Genomic DNA, 26169 nt, shown 5'->3' on the forward strand with positions numbered 1-26169 from the left:
AATTATTAAGTTAAAGATTAATTATTTTAAAAATTAATTATTTTAAACAACATTGCATTTTTCATTAGTTATAACCTTCCGAAGTTTCACTTCATAAATCCCTACATTGTACGGTCGCCAGTAGTTTTATATATAGATATATGAATATTTGATTTATTTTAACGTGTTATTTTTGTTTTAATTATTTTGGGGAATTTTATTTTCATTCTTAGAAATTTTTTAATTTCCTTTATCATCTGCAACAGAACAAAATTTTCCGTGCATTTTATATACAGACAAAATAACGCAGCCACAGTCCCACGGCAGAGTCAAAGAGGGGAAGAGAGCAGGGAAGGGAGCGCTCCTCTTCTCTTCTTTGGTCGGGCCCTTTCTCTCTCCTTTGTCTACTCCAACCAAACACCTCACAGACTTCCTAATCACCCCCCCTCTCTCTCTCTCTCTCTCTCTCTCTCTCAATGTCAGCTTCTCTCCCCTTCCCCACAGGTAAGCTAAAACCCGACACAACTCTATATTATCTCTTTGCATCTCCCGTTCAATCTCATTTCTTTCTTCGTTTCTGAAAAATATTTGAAGCAGAATCTCGTAACAAGTGGAAGAAGAGGAAGCGAGACACCAATCTCGGAAGCAACAGCAAGAGACAGAGAACCGAAGACGAAGACGAAGATGACGAGGAAGACGACGACGTCGATGCTGACGAAGACGAAGACCTGCACCCCATCAACCCCGCCCGCCCAACCCCCACCACAACCCCGTCAGCCCCTGGTGATACCGGCCAGGACACTCGAGAAAGAGAGGTCCTTTCGGACGGGGGAGTTCGTATTTCTGATTTTCCGGCCGTGGTCAAGCACATTGTGAACCGCCTACATCCGTCTGTTCACGCAATCGTTGCCGCTGAGCGTGCCCTTCAGTTTCCAGACAACCGAACTCAGCAAAACCCTTACTTTTTCGAGAATATATCTCATGGACAGCTTCAGGCATTGTCGGCTGTACCGGCCGACAGCCCGTCTCTAGCGCAAGCAGATCTGGATAGAGCCGAGGGTTCCTCTTTCGCTTACGTAATTACTCCCCCAGCTATAATGGAAGGTCGGGGAGTCGTTAAGCGATTTGGCAACAATCGAGTGCTTGTCGTGCCGATGCACGCGGGTAAGCAATTTGATTTCTAGTTTGATTCATGTCTCTTGTTTGCGGTGTTAATTTTGCTTAATCGCGTATTTATATTATCTTGTGCAGATTGGTTTTCTCCGAATTCGGTGCACAGGTTGGAGAGGCAGGTGGTCCCCCAGTTTTTCTCCGTCAAGTCTGGGGATCATACACCGGAGAAATACATGGAATGCCGGAATCGGATTGTTGCAAAGTACATGGAGAATCCAGAGAAGAGGCTATCGTTTAACGATTGTAATGGACTGGGTGTTAGTGTTGAAATGCATGACTTGAACAGAATTTTTCGGTTCCTGGATCACTGGGGAATCATTAACTACAGTGTGGCAACGATTAACCATGAACCTAGAATTAGTGGGCAGTACCTGAAGGCGAATCCCAATGGGGAGCTGCTGGTCCCTTCGGCTGCCTTGAGGTCTATTGATAGTTTGATTCAATTTGAGAAGTCCAAGAGCAGGTTAAGGCCTGCAGACGTTTCTGCCTCGTCATCTCCTGGTGATGAATTCTCTGATTTGGAGAGCAGAATTCGGGAATGCTTATCTGAAAACCACTGCAATTGCTGCTCTCGGCCTTTGCCTCGTGTGCACTATCAATCACAGAAGGAGGTAACTTAATTTCCTCCCTCCTTCTCCCAAAGGGTCCTTTTGGGCAGTTCATTTCCCTTTTTTTTTTTTTTCATTTTCATTATTTATTATTAGTTTTTGTGCTCCATGATTTTAGTAACCTGGAAGTTAAAACATTGGCAATTAATGAGTTCAATTATTTGGAAAAGATGTGATAACTTGATGATAAAGTTGTCAGAGAAGGTTAGAAACGCTTAAGGGACTGCTTTTGAATACAGTCATTTGGCAAAAGAAGAAGCCAAACTTTTTTGGGCATCATATGTTTTACTTTCTCACTATTGTAATTGTCAATTGATTGACTGATTTGTGGACGTTTAATAAAAGATTGGCCAATATAAGGACTTGAGTTTCATTTTTAGTAGAAAGGGAGAAGTGTGAACTATATTATGCTCTATTATTTGCAAACTTATTCTTTTCCTGTTTATGATGATTAGTCAAGTTAGTTGTCCGGATTTGTCAATGACAGACCATAATTTTGAAATGAGGATAAAATCCCTTTTTAGTGTTGAGTATGCCTCAATAGAGTCTTTTTGTTTATATGAACTGGAAAGCCCCATTTTAAGATGGGGGATGCAAAAGAACTTTCTTAATGTGTTAAAAGTATAAACCAAGGAAGATCTGCTAGTTCTAGGAGCCTGACACGGTTAACAGGAAATTTTGATCAAATAAACTCCTTTACGTTGTTAAATTAAAAGATGGAGTCAATGAAATGAATATTTTTTAAAGATGAAGCAACGTTCTCGAATAATGATTTCAACTTAAGTTTTAAGAACTCAAGGCGTCATCTAGTCATGCTTCATTCTTCATAGATGTCTAAACTACTTCTAGAGAGATTTGGGAGGAAGGAGTTCTTATTGAAATACAACAATTAGAAAGCTTTAGAAAAATCATTGTCAAACCACTTATCTCTTTGAGGTAAAACTTGACATTTTTTGAGTAAAAATTTAACATTGGTAAGGACAGTTATCAATTACAAAATCTAAAGGGGATATAAAGCCAAAACCTATGATTTCTGGATCCGTGCACTAACGCAAATTGCCAGCGATATGGTTTTTGGATGTGGCAACTGTGATTCTGACTTGAGTGTGTCCTTGCTATTACACACCGAGTAAAGATAAAGCCAAAACCTATGATTTCTGGATACGTGCACTAACGCAAATTGCCAGTGATATGGTTTTTGGATGTGGCAACTGTGATTCTGACTTGAGTGTGTCCTTGCTATTACACACCGAGTAAAGATATAGTATGGGCAAGGTGTTAATTACACTGGAAACTGAAATTTCTTACTTGGACACAGCATCCATAATCCATTTCAAGTGTTCCTACAACATAGATGTGCTTATTCATGTTGGTAGAAACATAGATACACACAGCAATGAACAGCTGTTAGTGTAAAAATAAAATGGGTTTAGAGGCAGAATCTTCTGGAGGGCCCTGATTCATGTTGTTATGTGGTGTATATGGAAGGAACACAACAGAAGAATTTCTGAGGATAAGTCTACTGTGATAGAAGGTCTTAGAGGGAGAGTTTTATTTTGCATCTTCTCTTGGAAGCTCTCCTGCAATCAGTTTAAAGGCTTCAACTATAGTGGTCTTGAAAGGAATTTGTTTGTAATTCTGCAGTCCTCTTATGTTGACAATCAGCTAAGCCCAATGATCATTCCCAGACTGGATTCAGAATATATCTTGATGTTTGATGGCAGCTGCAGACCACTCTCAGATCATCCAATCTTGGCTGGTATAGGAGGCCTGATTCTTAACAGGACTGGCATCATAATTTGGGCTTATAGTGAGGGGGAGAAAGAAATAGGAGGGAACAAAGCTGAAGAAATTCCCAAAGCAAGTATAATGGAGAGAGGAAAAGTCGTTATTGATCAACTAGTAGATAGACAATTGGCAGTTGGGAAATCTCTTGGTCTTTTCTTTTTGGGGGGAGAAGCAGTAGTGAGGAAGGCAATCAAACAATTTTGAAGTTTTGAACAGAATAAAAGGCAGGAAAGCAATAAGAACATTGCAGTTGAGGAAGGGGGTGGGAAATGGGAGGAAGGTGAAGGAGAGGAGTTTGACTTTGTTGATGAAGAGTGAAGTGTGCTGTTGGTAATGATGCAGGTGAAAAAGTGAGGCTTGGTTGTCTTTGGTGGTTCTGCAATGGTTGCCGGGCTTCGTTTGTGTGCTTATGCAATGTTCCAATTTCTGGGTTTCATTTTTTATTTTTTCTATTGGGGTGGTTGGGTTTGTAAGTTGTTTGAGGGGCTGATGTGTTGGGATATGGGTGAAAAAGATTTCAAAGAATATGTGTTTGGGAGAACATTGTTCCTAGCTTTGTTTGGAGGTGTTTCCTCAACACCTCTCTAGGTTGTATTTGCCTTTTCTTTTTAATGAATTTTCTTTTTACTTATAAAAAAAAGGGGCTTATAGTGGGCTGGCTGACTCTACTGAAGCATCTGAAGCTGAATTTAGGGCTATGCAGATGGATACCAAGGGTACTGAATTCTGAGACTGATTTTTTTTGGCTAAATCAGGGGTACATAGGACTTTTTTGTATAGTGCAAACTCAATGCCTATGTAATCTGGGTGCTCTTTTGGCTATGTTTTGGCCTTTTCTGGTTTGATTGCAGATCCCCCCTCTTTTTGTTATTAATGAATGATAGAAGTTACCTCTTCTAAAAAAAACTTAGATTCATCAACTTGATGGTGAGTAGCCCTGTAGCTATAACCGTAGAATTACATGGAACTTAAACACCTTAATTTTAGTCACAGATAAACTTGCTTTCGGTTATATATATTGAACAGGGTATATCATAACGACAAGATAGTAATAAGCATTCAGTTAATGCAATATATTAGGTGAATAACCATGTTGTTTGGACAAGTTACTATTGGCAGAAATCCACACTGGACATAGTTGCAACCTTTCTCATGAGGTGAATGGACTTCCTGGTCTGAAGGTCTTATTTCTGAGGATGCTTCTCTGCAGAAGGGTGGCCTGGGGACTTTCGTTGGTCAAGTCATATTAATTGCAGTTTACAAACCATTCCCTTCATCCTGGCTTGTTGGTTCTAGCTTTTTATAAATATAAAATGGCATATGAATAATACAGTGCATGCCTTTTTCAATGTTAAAAGTTAAAATAATAAGAAACGAACAGATATTGTAAGCTGCACAATGTAGACTCCACAAGAGATGTCTTTTTGCATGTTTCAGAGTCAGTTGTCTGATGTGCTGGAAGTCCATTGAGATTCATGTACCATGTGTCATCGAACAAAGTGAGTTATCATATTGTCTAGGTACCACATATTAGTAGAACAATGGGGTGTTGTTCTGTAGTGTACTAATCTGAAACACGTCTTCCACTCTTTTTTTAATTCTGGTTGAAGATTCTGCTGCATCAATGTTTTGGGAGCTTTACTTAACTTTTATAGCTCTGGAAAGTTTGACACCAACCTCAAGAAAACAAAACCCTAAATCAGACTTAGGTAATTTATTGTCTTGATTAACTTGGTCTAACAGGCATCTATTTGTTACGCTATTTGCACAAACTCCAATTCTATGTGGAGTAACACAGACCTTAGACATATTTAATTGTCTGATCAACAGCAGAACACCCAAACAATGTGCCCAAGAACCATATTGATCAGTAAAAACTAAATGATTGTGTCACTGAAGTCTAGTTTCTAGCTCTCTTGATGAAGTTTGTAATTGGAGGTTCATTTACTTGGTAAAACTTTATACTCCTCTTTACTGATTGACGTGAACTCTGTTCTAACATAATATATTTTTTTGTTGATTCGATGCTTGCTTATGATTTTGTCTTCATTTCCACTTGTGAGAGTAATTAACATGTCTCTGGGCAGGTTGATGTACTGCTTTGCTTGGATTGCTTTCATGAGGGAATGTTTGTTATTGGTCACTCAAGCATGGATTTCATAAGGGTGGATTCCTCAAGAGATTTGTATGATCTCGACGGGGATAATTGGACCGATCAGGAAACTCTTCTCCTTCTGGAGGCATTGGAAATCTACAATGACAACTGGAATGACATTGCAGAACATGTTGGCACTAAGTCAAAAGCCCAGTGCATCCTTCATTTTATTCGTCTGCCCATGGAGGATAGCCTGCTGGAGAATATTGAAGTTCCAAGCAAATCTATCTTGTCTAGTGTGCCAAACACAGTTGATGATGGAAGACAATATGCAACTTCTAATGGTGATTGTGCAGGTATTTTTGCACTTTCACTTCCATTTTAGTCATTGTGAGCTATCTATATGTCTTTGCTATAGTTTCAGTTATATATTTTAGTTCTTACAAATAAATCATGTTCCCCCCTTTTTGTAATTATATATCTTTTCTTCAGGGGTTTCTATTGCAAACCTTGATTCTGAAAGCAGACTCCCATTTGCTTCAGCAGGGAATCCTCTTATGGCCCTGGTAAGTTATTATCTGATCTGTGCAAACCCCAGTTCCACATATCATTTTGTTGACTCTCAACAAAAATATTTTATTATTACATCATTATACCGATCTTTATTTCTGTTTTGTATATTTGTTTTTGATGACCTACTGATAAAGTGGATGTCTGACAACTACTTTACAAAGGTAGAAGCCACCTTACATTTCCTTGTGTAGTTGGTTTATTGGTTGGATGCATTTTCAGATACTCTGGGTCTTGTGAAGCTTTTCTTCCCTCCCTTGTATATGATTTGTTGTCAATTTTATGTCATGCCTGAGTCTCTGAGATTGTATATTTGCAGATTGGTGTATAAACTGATATATGAGATTTTTGTTTGGGATTTTGAATTCATTTCTCCATTCACTTCAGAGTTCAGACAGTTGTTGCCAATTTTATGCCTTTTCTCCATTCATTAGGATTAGACAGTTGAATATGGACTATGATATTTTATGGCTAGCATAAAGCTGAAATTAATGAGTAGGTATGGATATGGGTAGTCATTCCATTGTAGTGTTCCTGGTCATGGTTTTGGTACAGTTTTTCACATATCTTGTTTTACAGCAATATTTACGATTTTGGAGCCTTTCAAATCCTCCCTCCCTTTTTATGTGGACAACTAGATAACAGGATATCATGAGTCAGAGCTTGTCAACATATTTGCTCCCTATGTCTGTTATTCATTTGTAGTTTTAGATTAATATCATCTATTATTTATCGCATAATTTGGTTGGAGGGTTTTACATTGTGCATCACTTCTTTCTGGATTGAATATATGATTGATGTGATTTTCGAGGGGTAAGCTGAGTGCCATTATTTGATGATTATACTCTGGAATTTTGTATCATTTGCTTCTCTTAGAAGTGTTTTAAGAGAAGGAAAAACTAATTTTCAAGTTAGGTTTTGTTCCTTTTTTTTTATCAATAAGTTAGGTTTTGTTCCTTGGTGCTAGCTTTTGGCAGTATGAGAGCAAGGCTTCTAAGTTTACATCTATTTATAAAGACATTGAATGAGATGGGCTTCCAAAAGTTTTGGGGAGTTAATGAAGAAGGGGTGAATCCTGCCGTTGATTCTCCAGACTTGGCGTTTTAGAATGAGGAGTTGGAGTTTAATGTGGTTGAATTTTGGGTTCTGGAGGTCTGGAAGGGTTTGGGCCTTTGGAGTATATAGGTTCTTGACATGGCCTGCTACTTCTCATACTTCAGTCTGAGGATGATGCACTAGCATTAATTTATCTATATAAGCTTACATACTAAGGGGTGCATGTAGAAAGTTATATTTAGGATTAGATATAGCTTTTGCAATGATGTGATAATTATGATCGATTCTCTCCCATCCAGCAAAGACAAATGTAAACTGCATGTTGAAGTCACATACTGTTATTACATTTTGTGTGTAAGGACTAGGGGTGGATTTGAGTCAACCCGAGCTGAATATCTAGCTATTCGAGCTCGGCTTGCCAAGACAGTATAGCTCGAGCTAAATTGAAGCTAAAGACTTGAGCTTGGGTTCAACTCGAGTCAAAAGCTCATAAGCTCGAGCTCGACCCGGCTCATGCTTGACTGTAAGTCAAATGCTTTATAAAAGTAAAAAATTACATATAAAATTTTTATTTTTTATTTGACATTAAAAAAATTAATAATTATAATAATTAGTTATTATTATTATATATAAAAATAAAAATATTATATGTATGTATGTATGTAGAAGCTTGATTATGCTTGCGAGCCTTACAAGACGAGCTCTTTATTAGGCTTGAGTTCGGCTTGAGTAGCAAACGAACCTATAAATTGGGCTCGAGCTCGGCTCATAGATTTTGGTTTAAACCGAGCCGAGCCGAGCTCGAATAGCTCGTGAAAAGCTTGGCTCGTTGCCACCCCTAGTAAGGACCCTTCTTATGGTGACATGGGTCTTAATTATAATCCAGAACCCATGTAGAAACATGTATTTCATCTAGGACTCCTTTGCAATTCTATAAGATAAACATCCATTATATTTATAACAAAAATTAAATGCTATAATTGTAGAAAAGAAAACGAAGAATGTATTGTAATATTGATTGTTACCTTGAAGTATGGCCAGTACTTTGGATTGTGCCTGATTTGCAAAGGAACATTGTTAAAGTCAGGAGGCATCATGTTGGACATGGACATTTTAAAATGTTGACTAATGGTCTCACAAGAATGTTGGGACTGTTTGTATCATATGATTTCTTTCTTTGTGTCCAACAGTGGTTAGGAAAATGGCTAGTTGTATATCTATCAAAAAAAAAGGCTACTTGTATAAGCCAAACATGCAGCAATTATTTTGGGCTTTAATATTCTGCAGGGCATTGGCAGTCCTTTGATGCTATACTGTATCTCTGTAATTCTGTATCTAGTTCTTAGTTAATAAAATTATTCTCTGCTGATAAAAAAAGTACCATAATGCTTTGACATAAGATCATCCATATGAAAGTAAACATCAAAGTTCACCAAGCCGAAGTTAAAGAGTGTTCAGACCAAATTAGGAGCGATTTGTCAACAGCCAATCCCATCTTTTACTCACATACAAAACATAATGAGATTATTTTTTCTTTATGTAAAATGGTAGCTCAAAAATGTGCTATTCATTAGGCTTAGCTCAGCCCTTTTATTTAAAAAGGTTGCAGACATTCTAATTAAATTACTTACTAGCTTAGCTCAAAGTTTGATTTCTTACAACTTACAAGACAAGCCTAATGGTGGTATATTCTATTCAGAATATATCACATCTCAATGTATATGAGGTTTCTAATGAAGGAAGATTTGGCCCGACCTCTCTATTATGTGACACGTGCAGGAACAACAGCTCGGCAAAAGGGGCCAAGCATAGGCGGGAACAAGGGGATACACTTCGCCGAACTGACCCACCTTGTAACAGCTCGGGATACACTTCGCCGAATTGACCCACCTTGTAACAGCTCGGGACACACTTCACCGAACTAACCCTTGTAACAGCTTGGGATACACTTCGCCGAACCGACCCACCTTGTAACAGCTCGAGATACACTTCGCCAAACTGACCCACCTTGTAACAGCTCGGGATACACTTCGCCGAACTGACCCACCTTGTAACAGTTCGGGATACACCTCGCCGAACTGACCTGCCCTATAGATACCTCCGAGCTCAAGACCGCCTCGCTCAGCACTTCGCATCACCTTCTGGGCACCAAAACCAAACAAGTCGTACCATGCCTGACACTAGGGAAGTCCGTGCCCGAGGGCGCCACGCCTGACTGACTTGGGATCTGACGTTTGGCGGCAGCACTCTAAACGGCCACCTGCCACCGCCACTGACACTGCCATCTCCAGCTAGAAAGACGGTTAGGCAGTGACGGTTCTGTCTCAGCAGAAAGGACGACGGCCGAATTGACAAGCACAAGGGTAATCATACCCGACCTGACAAGGGCCTCGGGACGAGGGCACGAAGTGACTATAAGAGCCCCCTGCCCCCCGACAACGGAGGTATGCAAATTTTGCGTTATCTGGTATTACCTTGCTTTTGAATGATTCTAACTTGAGCTTTGGAGCCTCTACACTGGGTTCCCCCCGGAGCTTTCCCATCTCCTCCGTTTCAGGTTCCCTACTACCCCGTTCGGAAGCAAGGCAGCGGACAGCTAAGACCGGCCGGATCACGCTCCATCAATTGGCGCCGTCTGTGGGAACACGCTTCAAAAAGCCTCCCTCCAAACTTCGATAACCCCTTTTCTTCAAAAAACCCAACACTCATGGCCTCCTCCAGCAACACCGGACGTGGCACGGAGACAAACGCCACCGGGGAGCAACTTCAAGTCCCCGTAGTGTGCGTTGGACAGTTCACCATCCCCCTTTCGGCGGATGGGATCCCCAGCTTGAACGCGCCACAAGCAGTGGCACCCGTAAACCCTCCTACCACAAGCACCCCCTTTCCTCTACCCATCGAGACAACCCTCACTGAACCAACTGCCGTCCCCCTGGCAGCTAGCCAAAACAGGTTGGAGGACCTGATGCAATGCATGCGGGCAATGCAAGCCCAAATGCAACAGTTCCAGCAGCACCAGCTTCACCAGCACCAAGTGCTGCACAACATCTCCCAATATCACTATCAACAGCAATTCCCCCAACTGCCACCGAACCAACCACTACTTCCACCTTGCCACCCCGCTCCGAGGCCGGTCAAGGCCTCGCCGTAGGATGGACGCCCCCACCAGGCGAAGGCCTCCCGGCCCCAGAACCACCCTAACAGCCAGGCCTCGTCCCCGGGCCGAAGAGAGAAAAGTGTCATCCCCGCCTTGCAACCCGCGGGCGGGTCGGGAACCTCACCCGCGAGGTCGGCACCCCGGCGCTCCAAGCTTGAGCTCCCGCTCACCGAAAACCGATTCAGCGCCCTGGCGGCGGACTACCAGCATTCCGGGCCCATCGAGCTCGGTAATACGGAGGCCAACAGCGCCAGTACAAGGCCTGCTCAACGGCGAAGGCGCCGGCGAAGTCGCTGAACTGCCACCCGTGCCTTGTCGGAATTCAGAGGCAAAGACATGAGCTCGGGCGAGGTAGGGGCTGCCCCGGCTCTCTCCGTTCCTTCCCCCCTTGCATTGGAACTCCTGGCGGTCCCCTTACCCAGAGACTTCAAGCTCCCACCTCTGGACAAGTACGACGGGTCCTTCGACCCCAACGACCACGTTGACGCCTTTCAGTCGCAAATGCACCTCGCCAGGGCCAGCGAATCGTGCATGTGCGTGGCCTTTACAACCACCCTCAGGGGGGTGGCCCGCACTTGGTACAGGAACCTGGCCCCCGGGTCGATAAAGTGCTGGGCCCAGTTCGTGCAAGTCTTCACCACACACTTCATCACCAGCCGACGGTGCCCCAGATCAGAGGAAAGCATCTTCGGAGTGGTCCAAAGAGGAGAATCTATTCGGGGATACATCAAGCGGTTCAACGAAGCATGCTTGCAGATACCGCGGTTGGACCCCGCAGTGCAGCTCGCGGCGGCCAAAAGAGGGGTGACGCACAAAGAATTCAAATGGCACATGGTGGCCAACCAGCCCGCAACCATGGCCGAATTCCTCAAACTCGCGGATAAGTTCATGAGGACAGAGGAAGAAATCAACCAACGAACCGAAGGCGGGAACGAGAAAAGAAAGAGAGAAGGCGAGCTCTCCAACTCGGTGAATAGAAAAAACCTGACCCGGGAGCCGAAGCCGAACCAGTCATTCCGGGCTCCCCTAGCAGTTCGGACGGACTACACGCCGTTAAACACGAGGTGGACAGAGATCTTAATGACGATCAAAGATGCTCCGTATGTTAAGTGGCCACCTCGCCTAAAGGGAAATCCGAACGAGAGAAACAAGAATTTGTATTGTAGTTTCCATAGAGACCATGGTCATAGCACCGAACAGTGTAATAACCTCCGGGACGAGATAGAGGGGCTCATCCGTCGCGGATACTTGCGAAACTTTGTACAACACAACAATAACAATAAAGCAGGTCGGCAAGGGGAGCACGAAAAGGATGCCCTCGAGTCTAGCAACAGACCTGCCGAACCGTTGCAGAAGTAGCCTCCGAAAGAGAGGCCAATTCGGGGAACCATCCATGTAATAGTAGGAGGTTCGGTGGTAGCGGGGTGTACCTCGGTAGCAGCCCGGACTTCAGTTCGCGAAGCGGCCCTCGAAGAACGGAACCCCCCAAAGAGACCAAAGATCGAAGAGCCAATCTTTTTTATGGAGGACGACGCGCGAGGAGTCCACTACCCCCATGATGACGCGCTTGTCATTAAACTAAGGATCAGTGACTTCGAGGTCAGGCGCGTACTCGTAGATTCGGGCAGCTCAGCGGACATCCTCTTCAAATCAGCATTCGACCAGCTGTAGTTACAGAGGAGCGAGCTGAAGCCCGCGAACACTCCCCTGGTGGGTTTCAGCGGAGAGGAAGTCAGGCCCCTCGGAAAAGTAACTGTCCCTGTGGAAGTCGGCACATGGCCTTGTGCGGTCAGACTCAACCATGATTTCCTGGTAGTCGCGACCCCCTCCCCATACAATGCCATTATAGGGCGGCCGATCACGCATATCCTACGGGCGGCGGTCTCCACCTACTATTTGGCCATGAAGTTCCCTACGGACTTCGGTATAGGGGTAGCGCGGGGTGACCAGCTCGAGTCCCGCAAGTGCTACGTTGCCGCCCTGAAGGGAAAAACCAAGGCGGCCGACGACCTCGAACTGGAGCGGCCTGCAGAGCAAGGTGAGGAGCGAGTTTCGCCCACGGAGGAAACAGTCGCAATCCCGACTTCAGCTACGGACCCAGCTCGCACACTAAGCATCGGAGCTTCCATCGAAGACCCCCTACGAGCCGAACTGGTGAGTTTTTTACTTCAAAATTTAGATATTTTTGCCTGGTCCGCGGCCGACATGCCCGGCATTAGCCCTAGACTGATAACTCACAAACTTAATACTGACCCTGTAGTCAGACCTGTTAGACAGAAGAAGCGCAACTTAGCCCCAGAGTGCTAGAGAGCGGTCGACGAGGAGGTCGAGAAGCTCCTCGCAGCAAACTTCATAAGGGAAGTCCATTACCCGAGCTGGGTGGCCAACCCGGTGCTGGTAAAAAAGGCAAGCGGCAAGTGGCGCATGTGCGTCGACTATACCGACCTGAATCGAGCTTGCCTGAAAGATTGCTTCCCCCTCCCCAGAATTGACCGCCTAGTGGACGCGACCTCGGGAAACGAGTTGCTAAGCTTCCTGGACGCCTACTCGGGCTACAACCAAGTTAGGATGGACCCATCCGATGAAGAAAAAACCAGCTTCATAACCGAGTTCGGCCTGTATTGCTACAAAGTCATGCCCTTCGGACTAAAAAATGCCGGCGCGACTTTCCAAAGACTTGTAAATAGGCTATTTCGGCCCCTGATTGGTACGAAGATAGAGTGCTATGTAGACGACATGGTCGTCAAGACTCAGTTTTCACAAGAATTAGTACAAGACTTAGATTCTGTTTTCCAAATCCTGCGTCAGTTTAGCATGAAGTTGAACCCCAACAAGTGTGTCTTCGGTGTCACCTCGGGCAAGTTCCTAGGCTACATTGTGAATCGGCGCGGTATTGAGGCCAACCCGGACAAAGTAAAAGCCGTTCTAGATATGAAACCACCTCGAAAAGTAAAAGAGGTTCAGAGGCTAAACGGCTGCATAGCCGCTCTAAGCCGCTTCTTGTCTAAGTCAGCAGACCGCGCTGCCTACCCTTCTTCAGGGCAGTCAAAGGCAAAGGGTTCGAGTGGACCCAGGACTGCCAGTTCGCGTTCGATGAACTAAAAGTCTACCTCGCTAGTGTGCCAACCTTAGCTCGGCCCGAGGTGGGCGAGGTCTTAGAACTGTACCTCTCGGCGAGCGACGAGGCGGTCAGTTCGGTACTGATAAAAGAAACAGACCGGGTCCAACGACCCATCTATTATGTTAGTAAAATTTTGTAGGGAGCAGAGGCAAGGTACCCAGAGATAGAAAAACTAGCATACGCCCTAGTAATAGCAGCTCGGAAACTCCGCCCATACTTCCAGGCTCACACCGTCATCGTCCTAACTGACAAACCTCTTAGACAAGTTTTACTCTAACCCGAGGTCTCCGGTCGGCTGACGAAATGGGCCATCGAACTCAGCGAGTACGACCTCCAGTACAAACCAAGAACCGCTATCAAGGCCCAAGCTTTGGCAGATTTTATCGCCAAGTGCACTTTCAGCCACGAAGCCCCACAGGTTGAGCCCGAGGTCCCCAGTTCGGGCGAACCCGGAGCTCCTGAGCCCATAGAGTCCGAACCCCGTGAAGTAGCAGCCAGTGTGGCATCTCTCCTGGTCAGGCGAAGCGTGAATTGGGATGAGGAGCCCTGGATCCTTCAAGTAGACGGTTCCTCGAACCGGCAAGGCAGCGGAGCTGGAATAGTCTTGTGCGGCCCGGGCGGCACAAAATTAGAATACGCACTACGCTTTGAGTTAGCGGCATCCAACAACGAGGCAAAGTACGAAGCACTGATCGCCGGGCTGGACCTAGCGCGAAAGGTAAAGGCAAAACACTTGGTCATCTGCAGCGATTCTCAGCTCGTGGTAAACCAAGTTAACGGCGAATACGAAGCACGCGATCTCTCCATGATCGCATATTTGGCCAAAGTAAAAGAAGCCCTGCTCAACTTCCAGTCACACATCATCAGGCAAATCCCAAGGTCAGAAAACACTGAGGCCGACGCCCTGTCCCGGTTAGCCAGTACGATTCACAACAATATGAGAACTGTGTACATAGAGGACTTACCTCGGCCTAGTATTCTCGGGGGGACAGAGGAGGTCGCTCCCGTCTTAGAAGCAGAGCCGAGCTGGATCGATCCACTCGCGAGCTTCCTGATAGACGGAACCCTCCCTGCAGAACGCAATGCGGCCAAGAGGGTGCAGCGCCAGGCGGCCAAATACGTCATAATAGACGAACGGTTATACCGACGGTCGTACACGCTCCCCTATTTGCGTTGCCTGCGACCTACCGAAGTCGAGTTCGTATTCCGCGACACTCATGAAGGCCTGTGCGGCGGACACTTGGGGGGCATAGCACTCGCCCAAAAGGCACTTCGACAAGGATACTACTGGCCAACGATGAAGGCAGAAGCTATCGAGCTCGTCAGAAAATGCGACAAGTGTCAGAAACACGCTAACATCCACCATCAACCCGCCTCCGACCTCAAATACCTCGCCAGCCCGTGGCCTTTTGCACAATGGGGCATCGACCTCCTAGGGCCATTTCCACCAGCAACAGGCGGAAGAAAATTCTTAGTTGTGGCAGTAGATTATTTTACGAAGTGGATAGAAGCCGAACCTCTGGCAACTGTTACGGTTCGAAACATACAGAACTTCTTCTGGAAGAACATAGTATGTCGGTTCGGGTTACCTCGGGTACTAATCTCCGACAACGGAAAACAATTCGAGGATATCAAGTTCCAAGAGTGGTGCCAGAACATGGGGATTCAGCAAAATTTCACGTCAGTCGCGCACCCGCAGGCAAACGGTCAGACGGAAGTTATGAACAGAGCCATCTTGCGCGGACTGAAAGCGCGTCTGGGTCGAGCTAAGGGATTGTGGGCCGAAGAGCTACCAAGTGTCTTATGGGCTCACCGAACTACCAAAAAAGCAGCCACGGGAGAAACCCCCTTCAACCTCACCTACGACACTGAAGCAGTAATCCCGGCCGAAATCGAAGTACCAACGTTGTGATTAGAAACATATGACGATCGGACGAACGGAGACGAGCTACGTACCGACCTCGACCTACTGGACGAGGTAAGGGACCTCGCGCACATCCGAACAGCGGCATACCAGCAGCAGGTAGCTCGCTACTACAATAGCAGAGTTAAGCAACGAAGCTTCCGAGTCGGCGACTTGGTCCTTCGTAAGATTATGGTGCCCGAACCTGGCATGGGCAAGCTTGGACCTAATTGGGAAGGGCCCTATAAAGTAAAAAGAGCGCTCGGGGGCACATACGAACTCGAAACTTTGGAAGGCAAACGAGTACCTCGAACGTGGAACATCGTGAACTTAAGGCGATACTACTTATAAACCACCAAGCGAAGTAGACGAAATCAGGCCCTATGTGCCACAAGGCAAACCAAGAGGAACTTCGGCGTAGACTAACAAAGAGCACATTATCAGCTCGGCAAAAAATCAGTTCGCGGCATAAAAGACCGCGGAAATTTAATAACCCGACAAAGAAACAGTTCGGGGAAGATGAGCAAGGGGAAAAAGACACTCCATTGCAAGAAACAGTACACTGGCAAAAAAAAAAAAAACAAATTTTACATGTCCGGAGCCACTTCTTCGCCATCGGAAGGCACTTCAACAACACCCAAAGGCCCTGCCTCTCCTTCAGAGTCCGGCTCACCATCGACAGCATTGGCCATCTCCTGAGTTATACGCGAAGTGGTTATGGCACTTACATTGAGGTCGGGGTACGTATTCCGAATCATCCACCGGCTCATTTTGAACCCCCTCCTGTAAGAGTCCACCATCAGATCGTCAAAACGCGGAGAGGCAATGTAGTCTTCAACTGCCTTCTTCTTGGCGTCTTCAATGCCTTGGGAAAAAATCTGCGTTCTCTCCCTGATGTCCTCCTGAAGATATTCGACTTGATGATGCAAATCCAACTTCAAGTCCGCCATATGCTTGACAACTACCCCCATGGCCTCGGTGTCACGCTGAGACCTCGCCTGTCTGGCCATCGCGACGCGAGCAGCCTCTTCAGCAGCGTAAGCAGCCGCCTCAGCAGCCCGGGTATTTGCCTCTGCAGCACGGAAGGCTTCTTCAGCAGCATGAGTGGCAGCCTCAACAGCTCGCGCCTATCGCGAGCTCCTCTCCACTTGGGCCGCCAAGGCATGAATTGAAGAATTCACCTACCAAAAGAAACAAGTGAGCAAATGACAGCAGAAGCAACAGAATAAAAAAGGAAGACAGAATCTAACTTACCACCATGGCATGTGTTACGGCGTGGCAAGCGGCCTGATTCAAGGGAAGATCGGTCCACGCCGCGACCTCCTCAGGGAAAGTAGCGTCCCTACTCTTCTGAAGAGCGTAGTTCGGCGTCAACACGCTTCTGAACTCCCCTTGAGCTCCCGAGCCTGAGGGCCCAGCCCGCGTATGAGCAGACCCGGAGTGAGCAGGAGCACTTGAGTACGCAGGAGCGCCTGTATGAGTGGTCTCAGCGTAAGGCGCCCCGGCAGTTTCGTGCACTGGTGGAGTCACTTCGGGCTCCCTGGGCAGATCCTCCGGCGTATGGTCTGGAACTTGGGGCTCCTCATCCAGGGGCAGCTCAGTACGAGTTCGCTTGGCGACCCGCTTCCTCCTCTTCATACCTTGAAACAAGTGCCCCCCACAAGTCCTCTCCGCGTCCATCACACCTGCAGAAACGAGTTCGACATCAGAAAAAATGAAAGAACAAAGCAAACAAGAAACCGCATAGCTAGAAACCTACCCGAACTCAGGCCGGCTGCAATAAGCTTGGCCTCCGTTAAGTAGTGGTGGCACTTTAAGCCTTGCCGTGCCCATTGCCGGAGACCCTTCACCGTCTCTTTATCAAGAGTTACGCCCAAATCGGGAGCGGCCTCACCCCACCCGGTCTGAAAGGGCCATCCTTGTGCACTTCGCACGCCGAAGTAGTCCCGCTTCCAAGCCGGGACCTTATTAGGAAGATCGTGCAGAAGCTTAAAACCCTGGCGAGGAGAAAGGTAATACGCCCGTCTCCCCCCAGGAAGAGAACCCGCCTGTCTCTTGAGCATCAAGATGGAGGAGAATATCTCTAAGTCTAAGGGGAAGTTTTGCTCGCAAAAAAGGGAAACTGTCCCCACCAGGTTCCGAATAGAGTTCGGATGAAGCTGGCCAACGGTGACACCGAAGTGGTTTATGACTTCGACGAGAAGGGGATGGAAAGGAAGTCGCAACCCTGCAGCGAGCTGCTCTCGAAAAATTACGATCTCGTCGGGACCGTGTTCCCAAGGAAAGCTACCCGAAGGAATAAAATGTGTACCCCCCAGGAAGATTGTAAGACAGAAGTATGGATTGAAGCCCCTCAGGCGTCATGGTCGAAGGACCAAACCTGTCTAGCATCCGACCTCGGCGGGAGGTAGACGCCAAACTGCCCGAAGCGACTCGGCCCACTAGTTCATAGTCAAGCTCCACCTCAGGATCATTGAGGCAGTCTGGGGACACTGCTCGATTGGTGGAGCCTACGTCGGCCCTACTCGAAGAATCGTCTGAGCTATCAAAGCTAGACATTGGGGAAAAGATGGATTCAAGAAAGTACTCACCGGAAAGTTTGAGAACAAGCCAAAGAACCGTGAAGACTGTATAACCAGCCTTGACGCGAGCTGGAAAAGACTTGGACGCGAACTCAGTAGACAAACCGCAGAAGTGACAAACCGACCGGGGTCCCCCACTATTTATAGCTACAGTAACCAAGAATCGACCGTGCAGATCGAAGACGATCCGACGGCCCACGTTCCTATTGACCGCACGACCCCTAAGGTCGAGACGTGATTGGCACACGTCTTTCTGAAAAAAGCGAAACGTCAACGCACGTCTTTTTGAAATTGACGTCGCTTCGACACGCGTCTTTCCGAAACTGACGCGCCGCACGTCTCCCTGACAGTCGCCCGCGCACGTACAGCAGTGGCGCGCCTTTTTGAAATGACCCGCTGTCACGTCCTAGCGGCGCGAATTGGTTTGAAATTTAAAACGCGCGCTGCCACAACCACCAGCATTCTTAAGCACGTTTCCAGCCTTCTCGGAAACCGAAAGAACCCTAGCAAAAGCGTCTCGTGCAGTGAAGGTTCGAAGGACGGGACAAATCCACCTGCTACCTCGTGAAAACTCCCCGCACCATGGCAAAACCCCCGGCGCAAGGAGTGGGGGGCAATTGATGAAGGAAGATTTGGCCCGACCTCTCTATTATGTGACACGTGGCAGGAACAACAGTTCGGCAAAAGGGGCCAAGCATAGGCGGGAACAAGGGGATACACTTCGCCGAACTGACCCACCTTGTAACAGTTCGGGACACACTTCGCCGAACTGACCCTTATAACAGCTCGGGATACACTTCGCCGAACTGACCCACCTTGTAACAGCTCGGGATACACTTCGCCGAACTGACCCACCTTGTAACAGCTCGGGACACACTTCGCCGAACTGACCCTTGTAACAGCTCGGGATACACTTCGCCGAACTGACCCACCTTGTAACAGCTCGAGATACACTTCGCCAAACTGACCCACCTTGTAACAGCTCGGGATACACTTCGCCGAACTGACCCACCTTGTAACAGCTCGGGATACACTTCGCCGAACTGACCCACCTTGTAACAGTTCGGGATACACCTCGCCGAACTGACTTGCCCTATAGATACCTCCGAGCTCAAAACCGCCTCGCTCAGCACTTCGCATCACCTTCTGGGCACCAAAACCAAACAAGTCGTACCATGCCTGACACTAGGGAAGTCCGTGCCCGAGGGCGCCACGCCTGACTGACTTGGGATCTGACGTTTGGCGGCAGCACTCTAAACGGCCACCTGCCACCGCCACTGACACCGCCATCTCCAGCTAGAAAGACGGGTAGGCAGTGACGGTTCTGTCTCAGCAGAAAGGACGACGGCCGAATTGACAAGCACAAGGGTAATCATACCCGACCTGACAAGGGCCTCGGGACGAGGGCACGAAGTGACTATAAGAGCCCCCTGCCCCCCGACAACGGAGGTATGCAAACTTTGCGTTATCTGGTATTACCTTGCTTTTGAAGGATTATAACTTGAGCTTCGGAGCCTCTACACCGGGTTCCCCCCGGAGCTTTCCCATCTCCTCCGTTTTAGGTTCCCTGCTACCCCGTTCGGAAGCAAGGTAGCGGACAGCTAAGACCGGTCGGATCGCGCTCCATCAGTTTCCATCATAGCAACTGTTGTTTGTTACTCAATATGCCTATTTTCCTTGTCTAAAATTCTTTGACAGAACGTATTTGTCACACCTTTCTATCTAGCAAATATTATAAATACAAGAGATCACTCACTTGGTGAAGAAGGAATCAACTCTTACTTTTCACACCCAGGTTGGGAAGGTAGACATGGTTTTTTAGAGCTTGACAGCTTACAGACTTGGTAGAGAACAGAACCAAACCCTTCATGTTCCCATTGTATCCTATCAATTTCCGAATAAATGGCTTTGATATTATCTATACAGGTTAGTATGTGGCTGTGCCAAGGAGCCTTACAGAAGTTGACTGCTAAAATAGAGTCAATCTCAATCACCAGTCTAGTATACCCAAATTTTTTTGCAAGTGGAATTGCACTCATGTATCACTCTCACTTCTGCCACAGTATTAGAGTTATGTCTATGATAGGAGAAAATCTAATGCCATTAATAAAATATAAACCCAGGTCATTCATATTAAGCATGTAACTACTCACCACTAAACCACATCTTCCAATGAGGGAGGGAGAAAAGAAAAAGAAGGAAGCAAGAAAGGGGTTAATCTTTTTTGTTCATATAAAAAGCGAAAAATGTTGATTATTGCATGCAAATAGATATATGGGCAGTAGTACTAGGTGCTGCATCTAAGAAGTTAAGTTGTGGCTTTTGACGTCCCAAAATATGGAAAGAATATAGTTGATTCCATGTTTCTCAAAAAACTTTAGTCTGTTCACTGCAAAAACAACCTTATGATTCTACACAGCAAAAACAATAAACTTATTTGGCGTCAGTACGTTAGTGCATTGTAATTTTGTTTCCACTTGATGATTCCTTCTATGGACTTTCTTTAGAATATAGGCCATTGTTTTTGCTTAGTTGTTTTGCTTCCAATTTAACTGTTGGAAATTTTTTCTAGGTTGCATTTCTTGCTTCTGCAGTTGGGCCACGAGTTGCTGCAGCCTCTGCTCATGCATCATTAGTAGCACTGTCCAAGGAGGACCACCAAGTAGCTGGTTCTGATGGTGTCACACAAGTGGAAGGTGAAACTGTGGGAGTACAAGGATTATGCGATCAGAATGATGCAATTTCTTCTCCACTGCCCATTGAAAGTGTGAGAATTGCTGCAAAATATGGTCTGGCTGCAGCAGCAACAAAGGCAAAACTGTTTGCAGATCACGAAGAACGTGAAATTCAGAGAATGGCTGCTACCATTATAAACCATCAGGTATATTATTGCCGATGTTCTTATATTTTGAGCTTCTTTTTCTTTTCTATTTCTCTGGTAATATACTTATGCTTGATGTTATTTATTGCCATTATTTGGCTCATTGAACTAGTTGCATTTCTTTCTCTTTGGTTGATGGTTGTAACTCTTTACCTTAAAGGTTCTGTAGGATAAAACTTTTAAATGGTAAATCTGTGCTATATGTAAAATCAGCTGGTGGGGGTTGACTTTATTCTCTAGTTATTGAAGCTGAGTTCATTTTTTGTGATTTTTTTTTTGTTTTCCTTTTTATCCAATAGCAAGAAATTGTAGGCATACAATCATGTATATATGCTTTTTATATACCATGCCTAGAAGAAACAGGGAGAAAAAAGAAAAAAAGGCGTGCAGTTTGTCTTCCAAAAGAGCTCCATGCAAAAGAGGCATGCTTTACATTTGATGGTTTTAGAAGCCAGTTTTCTATTTGAGCTGTAAACTAATTTGTCATGTATAAGGTTCCTTGGTAGTTTAGTGCAGCTAAGTAAATGACTTGATTAGCAGCTATAATGCCCAGTTATGGATACAGACACAGACCTATGGCATGAAATTAAATTCATGAAACACACTGAAAATTTGGGAGAGAATAATTGAGCAAAGTTTACTGCATTAAATAAATATTTCAAAAAACCAATTTGGGTTTATGCCAAGGAGATCAATCATGAAAGCCATCTTTCTACTAAGATGATTGATGGAAAAGTTTAGAGAGAAGAAGAGAGATCTTCATATGGTTTTCACCAATCTAGAGAAATCATATGATAGAGTCCTTAGAGAGGTAATATGTTGGGTTTTGGAAAAGGTGTTCCAAATAGGTATGTGGACCTAATGAAGGATATGTATAAAGGTGATAAAACTAATGTTCTAACCAGGCGACGCCTAGGCGGGTGCCTAGGCGACAAGGCGCCCTTGGAGGCTTGCCTTGCCCAGTCGCCTAGCAGTTTTGTGCACCGGGTTATAAAATACTTTTTGATTTTTTATTTTTTGACATTATAATTATAAAATAGACATTATTGAACTACAATATTCATTTTATGTGTTTATTTACTAATTTCTTTTTATTATTTTCTTATTTTGTTAGGGTTTAATCAATGCAAGCATTGCTAACTGCTGTATTGAACCCATGGTTCACAGTATCGATACACCTCTATGTATTGACAGAGGTGTATCGGTACTTATAACGATCCTCTCCCTATTTTTTTATTTCTTTGGTTTTCAATTTCATTTTTAAATATATATATATATATTTATATTATTTAAAAAAATGGGTCCCCGAAAACACCTGTAAACAGGTATTGGGACCCCAAGGATACAATATACACCTGATACGGGGCATAACGTATCGAAATTTTGATCCTTGATTGGACCCTCAAAAATTTCAAAACCTGAACCTATAAGCAAGGGAAGAACTTAAAATTTTGTCTAATCAACACATTTTCTTCTTCCACCTTTTCTTTTCTTCTTTCCTATAACAAAAGTAGGGGTTCAGCCCCTATATTTTTTGGATTTTCTTTACTTTGTTCTTTTTCTTCTCATAAAATGTTGATTTTCTAGACTAAACATGAAATTTATACTTTTCTTATGAAAATTATGAATAATTATTGAGGAAAGATGGTTATGGAACCTAGGGAACTACCCTAGGATCTATGGTTTTACTTAAAAAAATCCATCACCTAGGCGCCCGCCTAGGCGACTAGGCGGCAAGGCGCCCCCCTGTCGCCTAGCCTTGCCTTGGCGCCTTGAAAACTACGGTTCTAACACATGGGAGAGACATCGGGTTTTATAGTTAAAATGGGTCTTTACCAAGGTTCAGCACTTGGTCTTTATCTATTTGCACTAGCCATAGATGAATTGACTAGACATATTCAAGAGGAGGTCCCATGGTGCCTGATATTTTCTGTGACATGTAGTTGATGAAACTAGTGAAGGGTTAAATGCAAAATTATTTTTATGGACAAATTGCATTAAAATAAGCAAGAGTAAAACAGAATATATGGAATGTAAATTTAATAATAATATGAATGCAAATCAGGGTATGCTTAAGATTGGAGACCGAGAGATAACTCATTGTGACCTTCCATTACTTTGATTCAATAATTCTTAACAAAGTAGAGATTGAGGAGGATGTCACCCATAAAATTAGAGCAGGATGGGGAAAATGGAGGGTTACATCCAGAGTCTTACGTGATAAGTGAATACCATTTTGGCTAAAAGGAAAATTCTAGAAAATAGTTGCAGGGCCAGCTATGGAGAAGAGTGTTGGACAGTTAAGAAACATGTCTTAAAAATGAGTGTGGCGGAAAATGAGAGAGTAGATTGAAATGGTTTGTTCATGTGCATAGAAGACCATCTCCAGCACCTATTAGAAATGAACTCTTACAAGTTGAAGGGACTAGCTAGAAGAGCTAGGGGCAGACTGAAAAGGACTTGAGTTGGGTTGTCTGATTTGAAAATTTCCAACCACTTCGGGTTCAGGATAGGGTTCAGTCCCATTGAAAATTTAACAGGTTCCCAACCAACCCAAGTTGGGATCGATCCTGCCTGCACCTGTGTTGGGGGATGGGCTACCCCCTGTTGTGTAGGCCCTCAAAAGAAATAAAAGAAACCAACCCAAGTTACACCAAGGTTCAAAATGTAGAAGTGTCAATGGTATTCGAAAATTCGATTTCAAATTTGAGATTCAAATTTAATTCTTATATATAATATACAAAATATTTAAGTATTTTATATAATTTATATATATTATAGTTTAATTATATAAATAATTGATTTATTTATATACTCTATATAAATAAATATTTATTTTATATATTTATTAAATACCTAAAATAATTAATTGGTCAAATTCGAATCAAATCAAATATTCGAATATTTAATCAAATTTGAATTCGAACATTGATTTTCAATATCTGTTGGATATCAAGTCAAATTCAGATATTGGATTTCCTAATCGGATTTGAATTTGGATATTGCCTGATACGATTCAAATTTGATCCGTTTACACCTGTATCAAATTGTCGCAACATATTGGTGCTTATCACAATACATGTATATTTTCAAGGTCACCAATATGTGTGATATTGGACTTTGGTTGGTAGGTTTAGAAGTTTTAAATAATATTACTACTAATAACAATAACAAAACTTGTTATTTTGATGATGCTAAGTTAGGCCCCGTTTGGCGTGTCTTTTTGTGCTGTCTATCGGCTATTTACAAGCCCGGCAGACCGCAATTTGGTCTTTTCCCGTTTGGTTTGTGGCAGATCTAACCAACAAAAGTCGATGTGCCGAAAAGATGTGAGAAGCCCAAATCAGGCAATTTTCGGGAAGCTCTAAAAGGAGCTTGTGTGTGTCTCTGTACATGCCTTAACCAAAGGGGCTTTAGGCTGTTCAGATCTTAATGCAAAAGCTCAATGCGTCTTTTGACTGTCAAGAGCTACCAGAAGATCTTCCCAACACACATTAACTCTCTCAAAACACATCGGATCTTGACCTGATAGATGGATAACTAAATAATCTATCAAATGACACAAATCATGAAAAACAGACATGTTTTCACGCTTGAAAAATAGACTGGAAGAAAAGTGATGTGATTGCACCTTTAACTTTTCAATTTTAAAATTCCAACTCTCTAATAAGGTTACTTAAACTAGTTTGGTTTTTTAAGATGATCAACTCTATTCTTACTATTACCGACAAACTAGAAAACAACTTCTAAAAAATTCAAATTAACCAAGAGTCAAATCACTCGGAAATTACATACTTGCCATCAATGCAGGAGTCTTTGCTTTCATGTGTGCATCTCTGTCTCCCCGAAATTATGCCATCTTTGAGATTGAGAATCATAACCATCCAATCAGCTGTCTCTGATTAGAACAATAAGCTATGGTCCATGTAAGCATCCATTTTTGGGATTACAAGGTTGTTCAGTAACAGGGTCCACTGATTAGTTGGTTTGCATTCCATGATGATGCATGTGCCAGAAACTGGACAACCCGATAGCTTTTTTTATTCCTGGAAGAAAATTATATCCATTTCTGGTAGCTTCATGTTTCAAATTGCTTTGTTGGTGCAGTTGAAGAGATTAGAGCTGAAGCTAAAGCAGTTTGCGGAGGTGGAAACCTTGTTGATGAAAGAATGTGAACAGGTAGAGAGGACAAGGCAAAGGCTTGCAGCTGAACGGGCCCGGGTTATGTCAACTAGGTTTGGACCTATGGGTACCACTACTACCCTACCAGCTGCTGCTGCCACTGTTGCTGTGGTAAATAATAATGCTGGAACCAGCAGGCAACAAGTCATTTCAGCCTCACCTTCACAGACAAATATCTCTGGATACGCCAATAACCAACTAAACCATCCAAACATGTTCATGCCACGACAACCAATGTTTGCTTTTGGGCCAAGGTTGCCCCTTTCTGCAATCCACCAGCCTGTGACACCCACCACCTCCAATGCCATGTACACTTCCGCCCCAGGCAATATGCCCCCTGCCCTTAGTCATCCAATGTTAAGACCTGTATCTGGAACAAACACTAATGTAGGTTGACCACCGGAAAATCGGTTTTTATTCAGAGCTGTATGATTTAATTGGACTCTCTCTCTCTCCCTCTCTCTCTCTCTCTCTCGTCCAATAGTTTGGACTTTGAACCAGATAGCGGCCACAGCTTCAGTTGTGCAGGCCGCAATGAATTGGTATATTGCACGCACGATCTGGGGCCCAACTGGTTCATCTATTTAAATGGTTGGACACCTGAAATGGAATGCCTTGGTATCTTTGCTGGATAGGGATATGTAATAACCAGCCAACCAGGTTTGCAAGTCTGGGAACCTTACATTTCAGTAGTTGTTTGACCCGAGTAACCCCTACTATTTGGGTCAGGCGGTTTAAACCTTATGGTGCTGTTCCATCTATCTAGAACCATGCCATCGTTGGCAGTTGTCAACCAGAACCCTTTAATTCATCGACGCATTTACATGCTTCAAATTGCACTGGCAATGCAGTCTTTGGTATTTGTCATAAATGTTAAATGACAAAACTCTTTTGATTAGCTGATCTTTCATATCTTCAACATCTTTCATTTTCTTCTCCTTGTGGCTTGACATCTCTAGTCTTTATCATTCTCATCTTGGGCACCCTCTTATACGAACGAGAGACGTGATTATCGACCATTTTTTTTCCATTTCCCAACTGAAAACGTTGCCTTTTTTAAGTTTCACAAACGAT

General features: G+C 44.4%; 1 protein-coding gene across 1 annotated transcript; it reads left to right on the forward strand.

Moving 5' to 3' along the window:
* Positions 1-258: 258 nt before the first annotated feature.
* Positions 259-25537, forward strand: SWI3C (SWITCH/sucrose nonfermenting 3C). The gene is made up of 7 exons (XM_088966440.1): positions 259-483; positions 577-1143; positions 1231-1763; positions 5636-5999; positions 6136-6209; positions 20605-20913; positions 25021-25537. The coding sequence occupies exons 1-7, from the start codon at positions 456-458 to the stop codon at positions 25489-25491; spliced, it is 2346 nt and encodes a 781-aa protein (XP_088822566.1). The 5' UTR covers positions 259-455; the 3' UTR covers positions 25492-25537.
* Positions 25538-26169: the final 632 nt, after the last annotated feature.

The sequence above is a fragment of the Nelumbo lutea genome, chromosome 1 (assembly GCF_056320005.1).
Source record: "Nelumbo lutea isolate HS-2025 chromosome 1, American lotus-T2T, whole genome shotgun sequence".
Lineage (NCBI taxonomy): Eukaryota > Viridiplantae > Streptophyta > Magnoliopsida > Proteales > Nelumbonaceae > Nelumbo > Nelumbo lutea.